The sequence below is a fragment of the Sciurus vulgaris genome (genome assembly GCF_902686455.1).
Source record: "Sciurus vulgaris genome assembly, chromosome: 11".
Lineage (NCBI taxonomy): Eukaryota > Metazoa > Chordata > Mammalia > Rodentia > Sciuridae > Sciurus > Sciurus vulgaris.
Genome location: NC_136472.1, coordinates 13,015,243 through 13,032,781, shown reverse-complemented (window position 1 = coordinate 13,032,781; position 17,539 = coordinate 13,015,243). Strand labels below are relative to the sequence as shown.

Below are 17,539 nucleotides of genomic sequence, written 5' to 3'. Positions count from 1 at the left end.
GAAGATTTGTGAATGGGCTGGACTAAACAGGTGGGTAATATCCAGGTAAAGAAGGAAGATAATAAAGAGAATCCAGGAGGAGGAACAGCATAAACGAAGACTTAAAGAGAAGAATAAAGGTTCCAAGTATGAAGGGTAGTGTGGCATAGGAGCCAAGAACATGGACTCTGAAGTCAGAAACTGTGCCAAAAGCCCAGCTCCACACAGGTAGTTAGCTGTGTGAACTTCTCTATGCCTTGCTTTCCTCATCTGCAAAATAGGGGAAGTGATACAAGGGTATGTTAAATAAAATTGCAGGAGATCAGTGCTTTGGTTTAACTCCTGACTGTGTCCCAGCAGACCAGAATAAAATTAAAAATGGAGTCACTCATGCTCAGATTCCACGTCACCAACCCAAAGCTAGGTTGTTATCTGATCTTCCAAGAAACTGGAAGAGAAAACAGCTGAATTTCCTATACAGAACAGTTTCAACCTACAGGATAATAGAGTTCTATCTGCTTTAATCCTTACAAAAAGTAACCTGAAGCAATCTGATGTTAATCAATCAGTTATCATTATTGTTCTATATCTCCATTCCGGCCTTACAAGGAAAGCAGATGATCCATCTACATTTTGGTTTATGTTTTTGCATTCTTCAGTCCTTTTCTGTCTGTAAAATTTGTCTCCTCTGCTTAGCCCAACAGAGCACTTATTCTGTTTTATGGAATGAAGTGCTGGCTGATTCTAGAAAAGCAAAAGTCAACCGAGACCTTTAAACTGAATTGTTGTGATTTTGTCATTTGTTATGTAGAACTAAGTCAAGGACTATTGTAAAGCATTAATATACAAAAAGTGCATCTTTCCCTTCACCAATAAAATAGCATCCTAAAGGATCTCCTCATTTCCAGCAGGCCTGGCTCTAGTCCACTATCCATAGAACATTTAGTGATCTGCTTTCAATGAAAAATCTATTTACATTCTTCCCCAGGTTTGTCATGAATTCATTCGGTATTGATGGGGTGCCTCCTATGTGCCAGACGCTGTTCTGATAACTTGAGATACAAAAAATGGAGAGCTGGGCATGGTGGTACAGGCCTGTAACTCCGGCAACTCAGGAGGCTGAGGCAGGAGGATAGCAAGTTCCAGGCCAGCCTCAGCAACTTAGCAGAGCTCTAGGCTACTTAGCCAGACCTGTCTCAAAATTAAAAATACAAAGAGCGGGGGATGTGGCTCTGTGGTTAAGTGCCCTGGGTTCATCCCTGGTACCACCCCTCCAAAAAAATTCCTGAAAATGGTAAGTGCTATACATGTAAGAGAACTCAGAGTAGGGTAGGTAGGGTACTGGGGTTGGAGGGATGGATACTGTAGGCAGCATATTCAGGGGGTCTGTCTCTGAGGAAGTGACATTTTTGTGAGATCTAAATGAGGAGAAAGTCAGTCTTGAGACCACAAATAAGGAAGTGCTTCTGGCTGAGGAACTTGCCCAGAGTCCTGCACTGTCAGACTCAATGCCAGCCCCTTACAGTCTCACCTCACCTCTCTTCAGCCACACTGGCCTGTTGTGTTTTTTTCCCTCATTATTAGGACTAAACCCAGGGGCACTCTCCTCCTGAGCTACATTCCCAGCCATTTTTATTGTCAATTTTTATTTCAAGACAGGGTCTTGCTAAGTTGCCCAAGTTGGCCTTGAACTTGCCGTCCTCCTGCCTCAGCCTTCCAAGCTGCTGAGCTCACTCTCGCTCTTCACTTCCTCCAGCATGTCTGCTCTGGCGGCTCCACCAGCTCCCTGTTTCACCTCCCCCGCCAACCCCTCAGATGCTAACTTCAGCTTCACCTTAGGTGTCTCTTCTTCTGCAGCCCCTTTCTTGAACCCTGACTGAGGCTGAGTCTCCACAGCACCCTGTCATTCTCCTCCAAGCCATTCTGAATAGCTCTTGTTGTCTAATTATTTACTTAGGAGTAGCTGTTTGGTATCTGGGTTCTCTGCTGAATTGTGAATTCCATGATGTCAGAAATCATAATTATTCCGCTTACTCCTGCTCTCAAAGTCCAGTAGTATCACACAGAACCTGGCAGAGTAGGAACTTCCTAACTCTTATTGGTTGAGTGACAGGCTGCCTGACAGGCCAGACACCTCGAGTATTTGATATGTGGTTAAAAATAAAATGAATCTGTTTAGATGGGACCTTGAACCTGAAGTGGTTACACTTGAATGGCCTGGCAACAGAATAGCATTTTTTTTGCATTTGAGCTAGGGAATGATAAACATATTTCTAGAAGTTTCCTCTGAAAGATACTGGATGGGTTGGAAACAGGATAAAAGAACATAGAACTAGTGTGTTGCAAACTTGGTCCTCAACGCAACAGTGGCAAGGACTGGAACCACTGGGAGGTGCTAGGGTCATGGGGACACTGTCCTCAGGATCAGTGGGTTAGTAGGTTATTGGGTTATGGAGGGAATGATTTTGTTATAAAAGCTCCCTTTCTCTGACACAGTTATTCTCTCTTGTTAAGTGATGCCCTCTGCCATGTTATGATGCAGCCCTCCCCAGACACAGTGCCATGTTCCTGAACTTCCCAGTCTCCAGAACTGTGAGCTGGGGAAACTTCTACTCTATAAACTACCCAGTGTTCAGCAATAGAAAACAAATGAAGAAACTGGGTGTGGTGGTCCATACCTGGCGGGGGGGGGGCAGCTGAGGAGGGAGGATTACAAGTTCAAGGCCTGACTGAGCAATGGAGTGAGACCCTATCTCAGAATAAAACAGAAAGGGCTGGGGATTTAACTTAGGGGTAGAGTGCTTGACCAGCATTTGCAAAGCCCTGGGTTCAATCAGTTGTCCAGGACATGGGAGGAAAGGAAGGAAGGACGGATGGAAGCCAGGAAAGAAGGAAGATAAAATAGACTAAGATACTCAGCAATTAATTATTGGCACTGTGTGCCAAGCAGACCCTGTACTTGAGCAAACCCAGAGGTGTTCCTATACTGGGAGGCTTATGGCTGTGACAGTGAATAGGGTAAAGGGAGCCCCTTTCAAGCCTTTTCAGTTTCAAAGTCCAGTCACTCTGCAAATAGAAAGGATTCAGGGTACAGAAGAGAGAAAAAACTTTCTCCGCTCCTCTAAAGTCTGATAATTGAATTATGAAATAAACTGACAGTAGACAAATTAGTAGAAGAAAAATCTTTTCATTAGATATATATGCCCTGGAGTACCACAAAATCCAAGACTCTGACTCAAAGAAGGGCCAGATGGCTGAAGCTTTTATAGCATCCTGAGCTAAAGGAATAGGGGCTTAGGGCTGAAGGGGAAGGTGATAATGAGTGATGAGAGGGTGGGGGAAGGAATCAAATGGAAGATAAATGTTCTCTTTTTATGCAAATAAATAAAGGGTTGTCCGGGCAGTCCTCAGAAGAATAATAGTCTAAAACCAAGTCTGTTTCCTTTCTTATGAGTTGATCTTCCATGGTTGATGCGATGCCCCAGCAGGGGACTCATGACAGTTGATTTCCTTTTGGAGAGTCTATCCTGGGAGAGAAAAGGGAACTTCAGAGAAAGCCCCTTCCTGCTCTTGGTGGTGAGGCAGGGAGAAGGGGCAAGGCAAGGGGGCCTGGAGAAGGTCAGGGAGACCTTGGTTCTGAGTCTGCTCTGAGGTCTTCTAATCATCTTTAATTCAGAACACTCAGCATGCCAAAGCTCCATACTTTGGGGTATTCTTCATTTTGTTAGAAATATCAGGGTGCTACAAGACATCAGGCACGTGCTCACAAGTTACTTGGCAAGGCAAACTTTACCTCTGCAGAAGGGTGTGCTACCATATAAAGTCTGGCAAGCAAGTACCCTTGGGTGGGCAGTCCACCTGTTTTGATCCCTAACTGGACACCACTCCTTGCTCTGATAGGAGGAGCTTGAAGTTACAATCTACACAATTGGCTAATTGTAAAACGGGTGGGCAAAGGGAAGGGCTATAGTTTAAATGGCTACAATTGGATCTTACATATCATTTAAAGCCTAAATTCTATATTCTGACGTTGGATCTCTGGATTTTCTATTTCTTTCTTTCTTTTCTCTTTCTCTCTCTCTCTCTCTCTTTTTTTTTTTTTTTTTTTTTTTTTTTTTTTTTTTTTTTGGTAGTGCCAGGGATTGAACCCAGGACCCCTGCATGCTAGGCAATCACTCAACCACTAAGTTACATTCCCAACCTGAGATGGCATATTTCTGAGTCCCAACAGCAGCTGATTTTGGAGTCAACAAGAAGACAGGAGGAAAGAGATATATATGCATAGATGTCAGTGAGTCCCTGAGAAAGAAACCTATGCCTTCCTCCTCCAGGCCAAAGCTGCTGTTGCTGCTTGAGAAATATGGGGACACACTGGCCAAAACCCCAGAAGCAGTTCTATTGCCCAGATTTAGTGGCACCTATATGGATGAGTGACAAGGGATTAGGCAGAATAGTGAGGGTCTCAAAAGTTGCCAACATAAAATACAGACACTGTATAACGTCCCTCTATCTGTTAAAGGCTCTATCTGTTAAAGACACTGTTTAACGTCCCTCTATCTGTTAAAGGCTCAGTGGTAAAACACCCTGGCTTCAAGCCTCAGTACAAAAAAAAAAAAAAAAAGGAAAAGGGAGAAAAAAAAAAAAAAAAAAAAAACCCAGCAGCCCCAAAGCTGTGTACAGCTTAAAGATCAAGGGTGGAGAGAACCCAGAAATGCCGGATGTGTTTTCTACCACCCAGATGCAACCTGAAATTGGAATCAAAACCAATCTCACAAGGAAATGTAAAGTCTAGACTGTTCGGGAAGTTGAAGGGTGAGGTCCAGAATTCTACCAGTGTTTGGGGTAGAAAGATTCTTAGCTGAGAGGCAGGAAGTAATCAGAGCCCACATGAAGATGGACGAGTTTGCGAAACATCTGAAGGAAAGAAATGACTAGTGACAGATTGGGAGCCACTGAGTGTGTAGTGTGGGAAGACAGAATTGGGAGGTGATTGAAGGGCTGAGGTGAGGGAAGTCTGAGGAAGGGGTTTTAACATCAAAGTGGAGCTACTCTATGGCAGTCAGTGATGATTCTATTCCGACAATTGGCGGGGGGGAAAGTTCATTCTGTTAACTTCATTGAAATTTTACACCTGAAGCCAGAATTAAAGACAGGCAGTTAGTGTAGATAGATTGGTCAGATTGAGAATGAAGAGAAGTTGGAGACAGCCCCTGGGAGATTGGAATGTCAATGTTTCCAGAGCGCTTTGATCACTAAGATTGAAGCCAGAACTGGGGACAGGCAGTTAGTGTAGAAATAGGGGATCGGGTCAGATCGAGGAAATGGAGGCCATGAAAGCCATCTGCCTCTGGAAGTTGGAGACTGCCGTGGGACAATGGAATGTCAAGGACCTGCAGAGCCCACTGATAACCAAATTTCCCTGCCCTTGTCAGAGACCACAGGCAGGAAGATGCTGATTAATGCCCCCTGGGCCCTTACCTGCCTGAGTCACTTTGGCCCTCCCCCTGCCCCATCTGCTTTTCACTTTTTACATCTCACCTGCAAAACCAGGCCTAATCCCTAGGCAAGAAGGAAAGAGATAAGGGGGAGGAATGGAAGAATAAAACCCATATAAGGACAAGATTTTCTAATCTCATGGATTCCACCTTTGGGTCCCCTTCTTCCACCCGGGACAAGTCTGCTTTTACTTTTAATAAAGCTGCATTTCCACTCTACATTTCCCTCAGCGTGCTTCTCCAGCGTAATACTTCAACACCTGAGGAAGCAGGACTTGTCACCCATAAAGAGCGGTAACAAGATTACCTGCCTTTACTACCCCTCCCAAAAGTGGTTAATTAATGACCCCTGGGCTGCTTCCTGCCTGGATCATTCCATTTGGCTCTTCCACCTGCCCATCTGCTTCTCACCTTTTGGCCATCCCATCAGCATCTCCTGGGCCTAATCCCGTAGGCAGGAAGGAAAGAGATAGGGGGAAGAGGGCAGAGCAAAGAGAGTAAAAGTCTATATAAGGGGCAGGGCGCTCTCACTTCCTGGGATACCAGACCAGCCATGGCCCCTTCTCCCTCCCAGGAGAAGTCTGTGTTACTACCTTTAAATAAAACTTGCTTTACATGCTTGCCTCAGCGTGTTTCTCTAATGTTCAAACTTCAACATTTGAGGAAGTAGAATTGTCACCGTTAACCTACCATATAGTATTTTTAGTACCTTAAAGTTCTTTAAAATCAAGCAACTGAATCCCAGAGCAACAAACCGACCTGACCAGAATCTCAAAGCAAGCAAGGGGTCTCTTGATCTCTGGTCGTCCCCCTCAAATACTGCCTTTGTGGCAGAAATGGGATGTGGGGCTTGGTTCTCTCCTCTAAAATTCCAACTTGGGAGCCATGTGCACAGTTGCGGTATGGATTTGCTCTCTCGGCAGAGCAGATGCGTCTCCCCAGAGTTGGCGCCTCTAATCAATCCTCGAACACCTTCCCTTTGTGCCTTTTTAGCGCGAAAAGTTTCTCAGAAGACCTGGCGCCCGCATTAGACTACATTTCCCACAATGGCCCGGGAGAGGGCATTGGTAGCTCGAGAACTGCGTTATCCTTAGTGCCGAGCATTTGCAGAGGCGGACAGCTTGGACTCCGCTTCCACTACCCGGTCTACCCACTCGCAGCCTAGAGTCACTTCTCTCCCCTTTCCTGCCTGGGGCTTCCGTTCCCAGCGCCAACACCCGACCCCATTCTTCTCTCGGTGGGAAGCTCGGGGGAGAACGCAGTCCAGCGGGCAGGGCGCATGCGCTCAAGGTGCCCGCTCCGGCGGCGAGCGCGGCTGGCCGGTCTCCGGGCTCATCCGCCCTACGCATGCGCAGACGATAAACCAACGCCCGGGAGTTGAGGCGCGGATTTGGTGGCGCGTTTTAGCAAAGTCGCACGTGAAGATTAGCGGAGGCCGGGGCCGGTGAGTGAGAGCCGAGAGATCAGGGCTGAGGGGCAGCACGCAGGACCGGGAGGCGGCGGCCGTGCAGGCGGGAGCAGGGCGCAGCCGCCAGGCCTGCCAGCCCGAGTGGGGAGGGGTCGGACGTCCTGCAGCAGGCGAAGCAAACTGGGGACCCGGATCCTCGTTGCTATGCAACCGGGGGCGTCGTTACCAGGAAACCTCCGAGGCATGCATTTCCCGGGAGCAGAGGGTTCGAGCGCAGCTCTGAGGTCCGGTGGCGGCAGAGCGGCCACCAGGCTAGGCAGTGAGGCCAGTGCCGAGCCTGACGCCCCGACCCCCACTCCATGGCCTGGCCTCCCGCGGCCTTGATTCGGGCGCCTATGGGTGCCCCGAACTCCTGGGCCACGTCACATCCCTTGCCCCCACGCCACCGTGAAGCACTTGGCAAGGGGACGCGCGGTTCGAAATAGCACATGCTACTGACACCCTGTCTCCCGGAGGCTGGGCCCTGGGGAGGGCGCGGCGCGCCCGGGAAGCTGCCCCTTTGTCGTCGCCCTGCCCCCAAACAGTTGCTAAGTGGCAGCTGTCAGGGGCTTAGCGGGAGCTGCCCCCAACCTGCCGGGACGCTGACTTCATTCTCCTCCGTGGTGGCTTCGCCGCTTTTAGCATCTTCCTTTCAACTCAGCTGTGCTTTTCGGGTGACCACTGTGCATTTGGATCAACTATTGAAATAGCCTCCCTCTCCACACTTCTCCATGTCAGTGTCTGACCCTCACCGCTCTTGGCCAGCCCCTGACATTCCCTTAACAAGCCTTTCTTAGTCATCTGTTCTTTGCTAAGCGCTGGGGATTCCGAGAAAAGTTAGATGTCAAGTCTGACCGGGAGGTGCTGGGAGGCTGTTGGATAACTACTACATGCTGCTACAACATAGTGGAGGTATATTGGCCATTTGTGCCCTGCAACATTCTATAGCTGTTGACAAAGTGCTTGCAGAACCGTCTTAACTCCTTGCAATGACTCTTAACCTGGTTTCACCCTGCTTTACATTTGAGGGGACTGAAACTCGATAGGTTAAGTAAGAGGCAAAAAGGTAGTGGCTTCTTGTTTGTGGCAGAATTGAACCTGGGATGGAAATCGAAGGTCCTTTGTACACTGTTACACTTTGGGGGCTTTGCCTGGAGTAGGTGTTTCCCTGGGCTACTGGTCATTTGTGGCAGCTCTCTGGTTGTGCCTCAGGAATCCCTGCGGAGCTTTTAAGAACAGAAGGCTGAGCTCTTTGGGAGAGTCTGGATGAGTAGCCTTGGGTGGGGCAGACCTCCTTACTTCACTGGCTTCCCAGGCAGTTCTGATGGGCAACAGAGTTGAGAACAGCTGCACCAGAGGGGCAGCTATGAGCGGTGATGGGACAATAGGAGCCGTCAGAGGGCAGTACAGTACATCTTCCTGCCCTGCATTGACTAATAGCATGAAAGAAAAGAGAAGAGGAGGAAGGCGCATTGGCAGGGGTTGTGTGAACGCCCCACCCTGCCCCTGTAGCAAACCACAGCTAAACCTACAGTGCTCTCTCACTGCCAGGGTAAGTAAAGCAGTTTCCTCAACCCAGCTGGGTTCTCCTGGCTCTGCCTGAGCCATATTGCAGGTGCCTGAACAGAAGCGGCAGGTCCCTGTCTTTAAGTGTCCTCTCATAATAACTCCTGGTATAAAACATTGTAAGCCTGACAGGTAGGTCATCTCCTGGAATGTGGTCTCCTTGAGGAATTCTTATGTCCCCCCACTTTGAGTTTGTTGAAACTTGGCAGAACCTTAAGTTCCTTGTGGGCAGGGACAGTGTCTTACCCAGGCAGTGTGGAGGCGTGGGACAAACCAAAGGGAAAGACTGACTCTCTGGGTTCTGGAATCAAGTCCCAGTTCTGTTGAGTGATCTTGGATAGTTACTTGACATCTCTGAGCCATACTTTGCTGAGTAAAATGACTTCAGAGATTGTTATGAGTTAAATGAGATAGTGAAGTCACAAGCACTTTGTAAATTAAAAGTACTTCACAAAACTTATATGTGTGTATATGTGTGTGTGTGAAATATTATTTATTGGCAAATGCCTACTATTTGTCTGAGGTAAGATAAGCTTCCGCCCATCAGAGGTCCTGTCTGCTCCAGTTCTTGATTACCAAGCCTTCTTTCTTTATTAAAAGTATTTGATTGGGCCATATTGAGGAAGCATAATGGTCATAGGTAGGCTTCATCGGGAAGAACTGAGAAGGAATCCTGTTAAAGAAAACAATTTTAAGAAATGGACCATCTAGTCATCTGAACCATTGTCTCCGAATGGTATACTCCAGAATCCTGTTAGATGTGGCTCCTGGTGTACTTCAAAAAGTCACCTAGCAGTGCTGGCCTCACGTTGAGAGTTTATTTCAAGGTCCCCCAGACTGGGGCAGATGGCCACTTGCAAGTTGAGGCTGGCTCACAACCTCAGCAGGCTGCTGTGAGAGGAAGCGCTCACATCACCCTGACCTTCTAGGGAGGAGGAGGTGACATCTGACTCCTCTTGGTGGAGGTCCTTGGACATAGGATCCAACCCAAGATAGCAACCCTGCTCTTTAAGTCCCCAACATGGTTGTGACCCAGATAGCTCGGGAACTGGCCCATGCCTTCCTCATCTCTGACCACTGGCAGGCAAGAACCATCTGGTTCTTGATTTGTGCCAAAAAAGAGGAGAAGGAGGCTTCCCAGCCCGCGCCTTTCCTTACGAGTTGCGTGTTTGCACCCTGCTTGACCCTCCAGGCCCCAGGAGGGACATAGGGCAGCTGTTTCTGGGCCAGAAGGTACCCAGAATGTAATATTTTTAGAAATCTCTTTTGGAGCCTTCTCCTTCCCACTAAGCAAGAGTGGGAACACCTCTCTCTTCCCCTCTATCCTGATGGCTCCAGATTTTTGGCCAACTCCCTGAGTGCCTTGGTAACTGCAAACACTTCCAAACCTGGCTGCTTCTGCCTACACAGCTTGTCTGAGCCTCTGAACGTCAGGTCTGATCATGGAAACTCCCTGGAGCTACAGGTTCATTTGTGACCCTGGAGGAGAACCAGGGGGTTGACTGTGCTGTTTAACATTTCTCAAGCATGGTGGCAAATAGAAGGTGCGCCTATCAACATTTTTCTTGGCTAAACCTCACCCATTTCAGTAAGTCAGCACTTGTTGAGCCCTAATTTGTCTATGCATAGCATTATGTTACAGACAAGATCAGAGCATAAAGCCCAAAGTTCTTAAGTAAATTTCACTGAGATAATTGGTGGATGCCAAGTTTATTTAGCTCATGAATAATCTGTTGTATGACTTTGTAAATCACTTCTGAGACTCAAGTTGGAGACAACAGAGCAGAGTGGTCGTATGAAGGATCCCGTGTCAGGCACTGGGATTCACGACCTGGCTGGCCCAGTTGTCTTCACTGGGGATGACAGTAATACCTTCTGATAGGCAGTTGTGGAGTTAAATGAGATAAGTGGTGCATGCAAGACCAGCTAAATGCGAGCTTTTTATTAAGAATAATGTCTCTCCTTAAAGGTTGCTCTTTAAGCCTCTGCCTGTTTTGGGCACAGGGAGTTCATTCTGTGTCACTGGTTGTGATATTTTATATCTGTCCCCCCCACACATACACACATATATAATTTTGTTTTTCATCTACACTTCCCAGCTCAGAGTTCCTGTAGCATTTATAATTTCCTAAGAGACGCCAGCAATAACAGTATCTTTTGTTAAAATATTTGGCCTTTTGACCTTGCTTCCTGCAACATCTGCAGAGGATGAAAGTAAAAGATAGTTTTTTGTTATAATATATAACAAAGCCCTTTTGAACCCCCTTGAGTTTATGCTAATGAGATCATTTGGGGTAAGTTCCTAGATAACCGGAGGATAGGGGTGTAATTGCTCTGGAAATCAGCCATGTGCCCAGAGAATTGGAACTTACAGCCCCAACCTCTGGGGAGGAGAAGTGCTAAGGATTGAGTTGATGGTCATTGGCCAGCGACATCACTGGCATGACCCATCACGTCTATGAAATGAAAATTCTTTTTTTTTTTTAAGTTGTCAATGGACCTTTATTTTATTTATTTATATGTGGTGCTGAGAATTGAACCCAGTGCCTCACGCATGCTAGGCAAGCGCGCTACCACTGAGCTACAACTGCAGCCCCTGTAATGAAAATTCTATGGAAGCCTATAAAGGACAGGGTTTGGAGAGCTTCCTGCTAGTTAAAGGCATGGAGGCTGCCAGAGGGTGGTGCACCTGGAGAGGATGTGGAAGTACCACGCCCTTCCCCCCCATGCCCTGTCCTGTCCGTCTTCTCATCTGGTGTTCATAAGTATCCTTTATAATATTCCCGGTGGTAAACCACTAAACCTAAGTATTTCCTGAATTCAGTGAGTTACTCCAGCAAATTAATTGAACCTGAGGAGAGGGTTTTGGGAAACCTGATTTGTATCCAGTCAGTCAGAAGCACAGGTAAAGCAACCTGGGGCTTATGATTGGCATCTGGAGTTGACAACTGGCTGCTCCCCACTTGAAAGCCAATACTTGGGAAACAAGAGTTGGTGGGAAGGAAATCGGGTTTGTTGAAAGGCCAGCCCTGAGAACATGCAGGGGCTGTTGTCCTCAGAGCTCCATCTTAGGGAACTCAGGTATGCAAGAGGGCTTTTGTAGGGAAGGGGAGGCGGTATGGGGCAATAGGCAGAAAGGCTGTGTGTTGCATCCTGGTGGACCCTGACCTCCTGTGGCTACTTCCTGTAGTTCTCTGGGCCGTCATGTTCATTTCCTGCAAGTTCAGCACCATAGCAGTTTGCATACTTTGCGTTAGTTGAGGCACAAAATTAAAGAATAAGGAGGGGTGTTACATAATCTGATGTAATCTGAGGATCACCAGATGTTCCGGGTTCTGTAAATCTAAAGAAAGATTATGTAGCAGTCAACATCTAAATCATAAAAGTGCAGCTTCTCTTTAGAATTTAGAATGGCAGGCAAAGGGCAGCACATGAGAGAGTGGCCACTGCTACAGAGTGAGGAGGCAGACTTGGACTGAGCCCTCAACCCGTGGGATGTGACACTGCTGTCTGCAGATTGATAGCCAGAACTGACTAGATTTAGAGGATATTCATGTGGCTTCCGATGCTGAACGGGTTGCTTGCTTGGTGTTTGGGTAACAGTTACCCCCACACGGGTGATCACAGAATTCTCCTACATTTATTTTATTTTATTTTTTGTTTGTTGGCACTGGGGCTTGAACCCAGGACTTTGTGCATGTGAGGCAAGCACTCTACCAACTGAGCTATATCCCCAGCCCTGCATTGATTTTAAATGAGAATGTAGTAGAAACAGTTTTGTTTTCCCATATCCTCAGAGTGGTTCTCAACTTTGCTGAGTGGTATGATCTGAGTAGCTTTTGTCTAAACCTAGGCCATACCCAGACAATGACATCAGAACCTCTGGCCTTGAGATCCAGCGATCCATACTTTGTGACATTCCCAGGCGATTCCATTCAGCTGTCCTGGTTGAAATCCACCATGTACCCTGACTCCCAGCAAGTGTGGAGTTTGGAAGCAGAAACCTGGGCTCACATCCTGGCCTTTCTGCTTCTTAGGCCAGTGATCTTAGACAAGTGCTTAGATTCTTTCTCAGTTGTAGTCTCATCTGTACCAAGAGGGCCCAAGAAGATCATGGCCAACTTGCATGAGGGTCCTACAAAGCCAGTGACACATGTGAATTTGTTCTCGTTTAAGCCTGCACCTGAGCACTTTTCTGTACGTCATCATATGGTGCAATCCTACTGTGTGCTGTTTTAAAGTTGGTTTTTATATCACCTTTATCTTAAGTAGATCATGAGCCGTTTGGGACAAAGTCTTAAAGTCTTATAGTTTTTTTATGCTAATAGCACCTAAGACACAGAGATAAGCCTTCAGATTTCTCGAACTGGATAAGCCTTAGAGAGAGCTTTTAGTCACTGGGGCATTGAATGCTTGCTGATTTATTAGTGTACAGGTAGTAAAGAATGCACAAAAGAAACCCTTGAACCATGGAGGTATGCCTAGCTTAAGTTGCAAATCCCTGTTCTTCCTTTCTCAGTGAACTACTCTTTCCAGCTTAGTTGGGGATGCTTACCGGGGTGGGGAGGATGTTGGGGCAGATCAGAGCTGGGAGAGTGGGTGTGTCTACAGGTCTGACCCTCATCTCACCCTGTGCTCTCTCCTGGCAGACCCAACAATGGCAGTTTCAGGCAACAGTCCACCAGGGGGCAGACACCTGTTTAAAGCCACATTGCTGGTCCTAGTGACCCTAATCCTCCTCCACTTGGCATCTTCCCAGTCCCACCGAGACTTCGCACCACCAGGTCAGCAGAAGAAGGAGGCCTCAGCCGACCTCTTGACTCAGATAGGTCGATCACTGCGGAGGACACTGGACAACTGGGTGGGGCCCGAGACCATGCATGTGGTCTCAGAGGTAAGGATGGTAGTCCCTGCTGTGGCTCTGCACATCACGGAAGAGAAAAGACACTGTTCATGGCCACGTCATCTTGGTACACAGCCTCTCTGTGTCACGATCCCTGGGAGAGAGCCCCAGGTTCCACACAAGCAGCCAGACCTTTTGCTTCCTCATTGATTTCTGCACTGGGGCCTTTGAGCCCAACCCCCACCTTTTCCTGGCTCCTGCCCTTTCTTTTCCAGAAAGGCTGGGAAGTGTGGATAGCTACGGAGTCTGACTTCAGTCTAAATGTGACCTAGAGTCTCGAACTGGCAAAATATCAAGATCTGAGGTCCATTTCTTCGCTTGCAGAAGTGAGGGGGCGGCTGGCTAGAGGCACAAGGCAGGCTTGCTTCCTCTCCCCTTTGGCATCCCATGGTGGCTTCACATACTTGATGGATGACACTGGAGGACAGAGACAGTCATTTGTGAAATCTGTACTGTAGTATAGCTGAGAGACTCCTTTTTCATCAAAACATCCCAGCCCCTTACAGATGCCTTTTTAAATTTCTGGTACCAGGGATTGAATCCAGGAGCGCTTAAGCACGGAGCCACATCCCCAGCCCTTTTTATGTTTTATTGAGAGACAGGGTCTCACTGAGTTGCTGAGGGCCTCGCTAAGTTGCTGAGGCTGGCTTTTCAATCCTCCTGCCTCAGCCTCCCGAGCTGCTGGGATGACAGGCATGGCCACTGCACCTGGCTTACAAATGCGTCTTCTTATGCCTTCGCGACTCCTGGGAGGCCTGGAGGACTCCAGTCTTATGAAGTAACTACTAGCGGGATTCAGGGCCCCCACCTATCACACACATGCCCACCTACAACCTTCAGAGCGTCCCAGCAAACCAGCGGAATCAAGTCCCAGAGGTCCTGGTTTCCAGGTCAGAAAGGAAGAATGGCCTATTGTCCATCCCCACATGCTGGGAGGTGGGCGTGGAAAGGCCCCTCAGCCAGGCCCATTGCCACTGGCTGAGAAGCCGGTCAGAAACTCTCCTGCAGGCCTTGCCTGGCCATGGCGACCGGGCTTGGAGGAGAGGCGCCTCATTGACTATGGCCTCATCTCACCTTGTGCTCTTCCCACAGACGCTGTCGCAGGTGATGTGGGCCATCTCGTCAGCCATCTCTGTGGCCTTCTTTGCCCTGTCTGGGATCGCTGCACAGCTGCTGAATGCCCTGGGGATAGATGGTGAGTGGTGGAGAACTGGTTGGTCTGCTGGAGCCTTGCAGGTACTTTCCAGCTGATGGAAGTTGTCTTGTCAGGGTCTAGACTTTTCCCCAGCTGCTCGGCACTTGTAGAGGTGTGGCATGAGAGCAGACCAGTGACTTCCACCACCACCGCATGCCAGGTGTGACTTGGATCAGGCGTCATGGCTAACATGTAGTTTCCCACTTACGGTTCACAACCCAGGGAGGCAGGCCGAATCGTTCCCCTTTAACAGACAGAACTAAGAGCTAGGCCTGGGGGCAGTCGCCCATAATCCCAGCAACTCAGGGGGCTAAGGCAGAAGGATCACAGGTTCCAAGCCAGCCTGAACACTTGGTGAGACTGTCTCAAATAAAATAAAAGGGGGTCAAGCTATAGCTCAGTGGTAGGGGGCTTCTGGATTCATCCCCAGTACTGCAAAATGGATAGATGATAGGTAGATAAACAGACAAGTAAATAAATAAATATGACTTTAAAAAAGAAAAGAAGTGCAGGCCATATAGCTCATCTCGTAGAGTGCCTGCCTCTCATGCCGGAGGCCTGGGTTCGAGTCCCCAGCACTCTGGGATTGTGGAAATTAACAACAAAAGAAACCAACCTTCCAAAAGAAAAGAAAAGAAACAGGCTTAAAAAGGGAAATGGCCTACTTGGGGTCACACAGCCAATAAGAAACAGCTGAAATTCAAACCCATGTCTCTGAGTGTGAGAATGGATTATTCCTGAGCCAGGTATGATAGCATATACTTGTGACCCCAGCAATTTGGGAGGCTGAGTCAAGAGGATTGCAAGTTCAAGGTCAGCCTGAGCAACTTGGTGAGACCCTGTCTCAAAATAAAAAGGAGTGGGATGTAGCTTAGTGGTAGAGCACTTGCCTAGCATGGAGGAGGCCCTGGGTTCAATTCTAGTACTGCAAAAAAAAAAAAAGAAAGAAAAAGAAAAAAAAAGGAAAGAAAAGAAAAAGAAAAGGGAGAGAGAATAGATTATTCTTTGCAGGAAGCTACCCCGCCCTCCCCACCCTTATCCCTCTTTGCCCTCACCACTTCCTCAGGTTGCTGATTCTATGACTCTACCTTGCAGGTGACCACCTCACCCAGGTCCTGAAGCTCAGCCCTGGCCAGGTCCAGACCTTCCTGCTGTGGGGAGCAGGGGCCCTGGTCACCTACTGGCTGCTGTCCCTGCTCCTTGGCTTGCTCTTGGCCTTGCTGGGGCGCATCCTGGGGGGCCTGAAGGTTGTGATCTTCTTGGCTGGCTTCGTGGCCCTGGTGAGATCGGTGCCTGACCCCTCCACCCGGGCCTTGCTGCTCCTGGCCCTGCTGACTCTCTATGCCTTGCTGAGCCGGCTCACTGGCACCCGAGCCTCAGGGGCCCAATTGGAAGCCAAGGTGCGAGGGCTGGAGCGCCAGGTGGAAGAGCTGCGCTGGCGACAGAGGCGAGCAGCCAAGGGGCCCCGGAGTGTGGAAGAGGAGTGACAGGATGCCCCACAGTGCCACCTGCACCGTACCAAAGAGCTGTTTCTGGTCGCACAGTCCTCTTCGCAGCCCCTGCCCTTTCCCTGCACTCTGAACCTTCAGAATCTTTATCCCTGCCCCAGCCCCCACCGCTCCTTCGTCTACCAAGGCTGTCCTCCGGGCTTGGCTCTCGTAAACCTCTCTCTGCTCCCAGTCCGTCTCCACCAGGGCAGGTCGGGGGCCTCCACCCTGGCTTCGCATCCGCTCTCAGCCTATACTGCTGCTGCTGGCCCCTTGGCTTCCCTGGTTCCCCTGGCTCCCCTCTGCTGTGCCTGGCTGCCCCGCAAAGCTCTGGCTTTTTGACCTATGCAGCTCCTTCTTGGCCAAGCAGCCAGCCCCCTTCCTTTTTCTCTTCCTTCCAGCCCTGTACTCACTAAACCACAGTCCCTAGGGGCCTGCTCCTGTCCTCATGGCCCAGCAGTGGGAAGAGGCAGGGGACAGGGGACCTGAGGATGAGGGAGGAGAATTGGGGTCCTCAGAGGCCTGAGGGGCTTGGGGAAACGGTGGACCTTAGTCTGTTTCAAGTGCCTTAATCCGAGCCAGCAGGGCCCTCTGCTCGCCAACGCCATACTGTACGTAGGAGTGTGCTGTGGCTGCTTTGTGTGCAGAAGAGAGAGTCCCTCAGAAGCTTGATTTCAGCCAAAGCAAGAGTTGGCTGCTGCCTCGTAGACCTGTGTCCACCCATGGGGCCCTGTCAGGTTCTCTCTGGGATCTCAGAGACCCTGAAGGAGGCAAGAGGAGCCACCTCCTTGTCCGCACAGTGGCAAACCATTCTGTTCTGTTGTCCTTCCACTCCTGCTATCAGGAGCAGTTGCTGGTCAGTGTCTGCCCCACAGCTGGGAAGGGACAGGGTGGGCCTGCTGCTGACCCCTCTCCACCGGGGCACTCACTCTTGGTAGTTAGGGGTCACTTCTTCCTGTGAGGCCCTGGCGGAGGTAGGAGTCCTCTGCCAGCCTGGCACCAATGTGAAGAATCCATGCCCAGTTCTCACTATCAAGGTTTGATGTGGAATCACGACTGCAGTGATATATATTTTTTCAGTGCTTGGTTGGTTTTAAATAAACTGCACGCTATTTTATTATCTTGTTCTGAATAAAATGTATTTACTCAAAATCTGGATTGCTTTGATGTCTGCCTCTACTGTCAAGCCCCTTTCTGTGGTGCCTCTCAGCCTTCTTGACTTCTCCCTGGGGACTATGAGAAGCTTTGAGAAGGGAGGAAGGAAAAATTCAGAACAAAACAAAATGTCAGGCTGGTGCCAAGTGCCCTTCCCTCCAGGGTGTGAGGAAGGGGGAGAGCTTGAGTCACAAAACTCCCACCAGCATGGTGGGATGGTGTGGTGTTGGGGTGGGGAAGGTACCACTTCCCCAGGGTGTGCTGAGTCTTGCAGGCGCTGGGTAGTCTAGAGGATGCTGTGGGCCCCCTTCT

The 17,539-nt window shown here is 49.0% G+C and overlaps 1 protein-coding gene across 1 annotated transcript; it reads left to right on the top strand.

The window, feature by feature from the left end:
• Nucleotides 1-6,594: 6,594 nt before the first annotated feature.
• Nucleotides 6,595-17,224, top strand: TMEM109 (transmembrane protein 109). The gene is made up of 4 exons (XM_079104228.1): nt 6,595-6,918; nt 13,137-13,381; nt 14,483-14,585; nt 15,681-17,224. Exons 2-4 carry the CDS (start codon nt 13,145-13,147, stop codon nt 16,070-16,072), a joined length of 732 nt encoding a protein of 243 aa, XP_078960354.1. The 5' UTR covers nt 6,595-6,918; nt 13,137-13,144; the 3' UTR covers nt 16,073-17,224.
• Nucleotides 17,225-17,539: the final 315 nt, after the last annotated feature.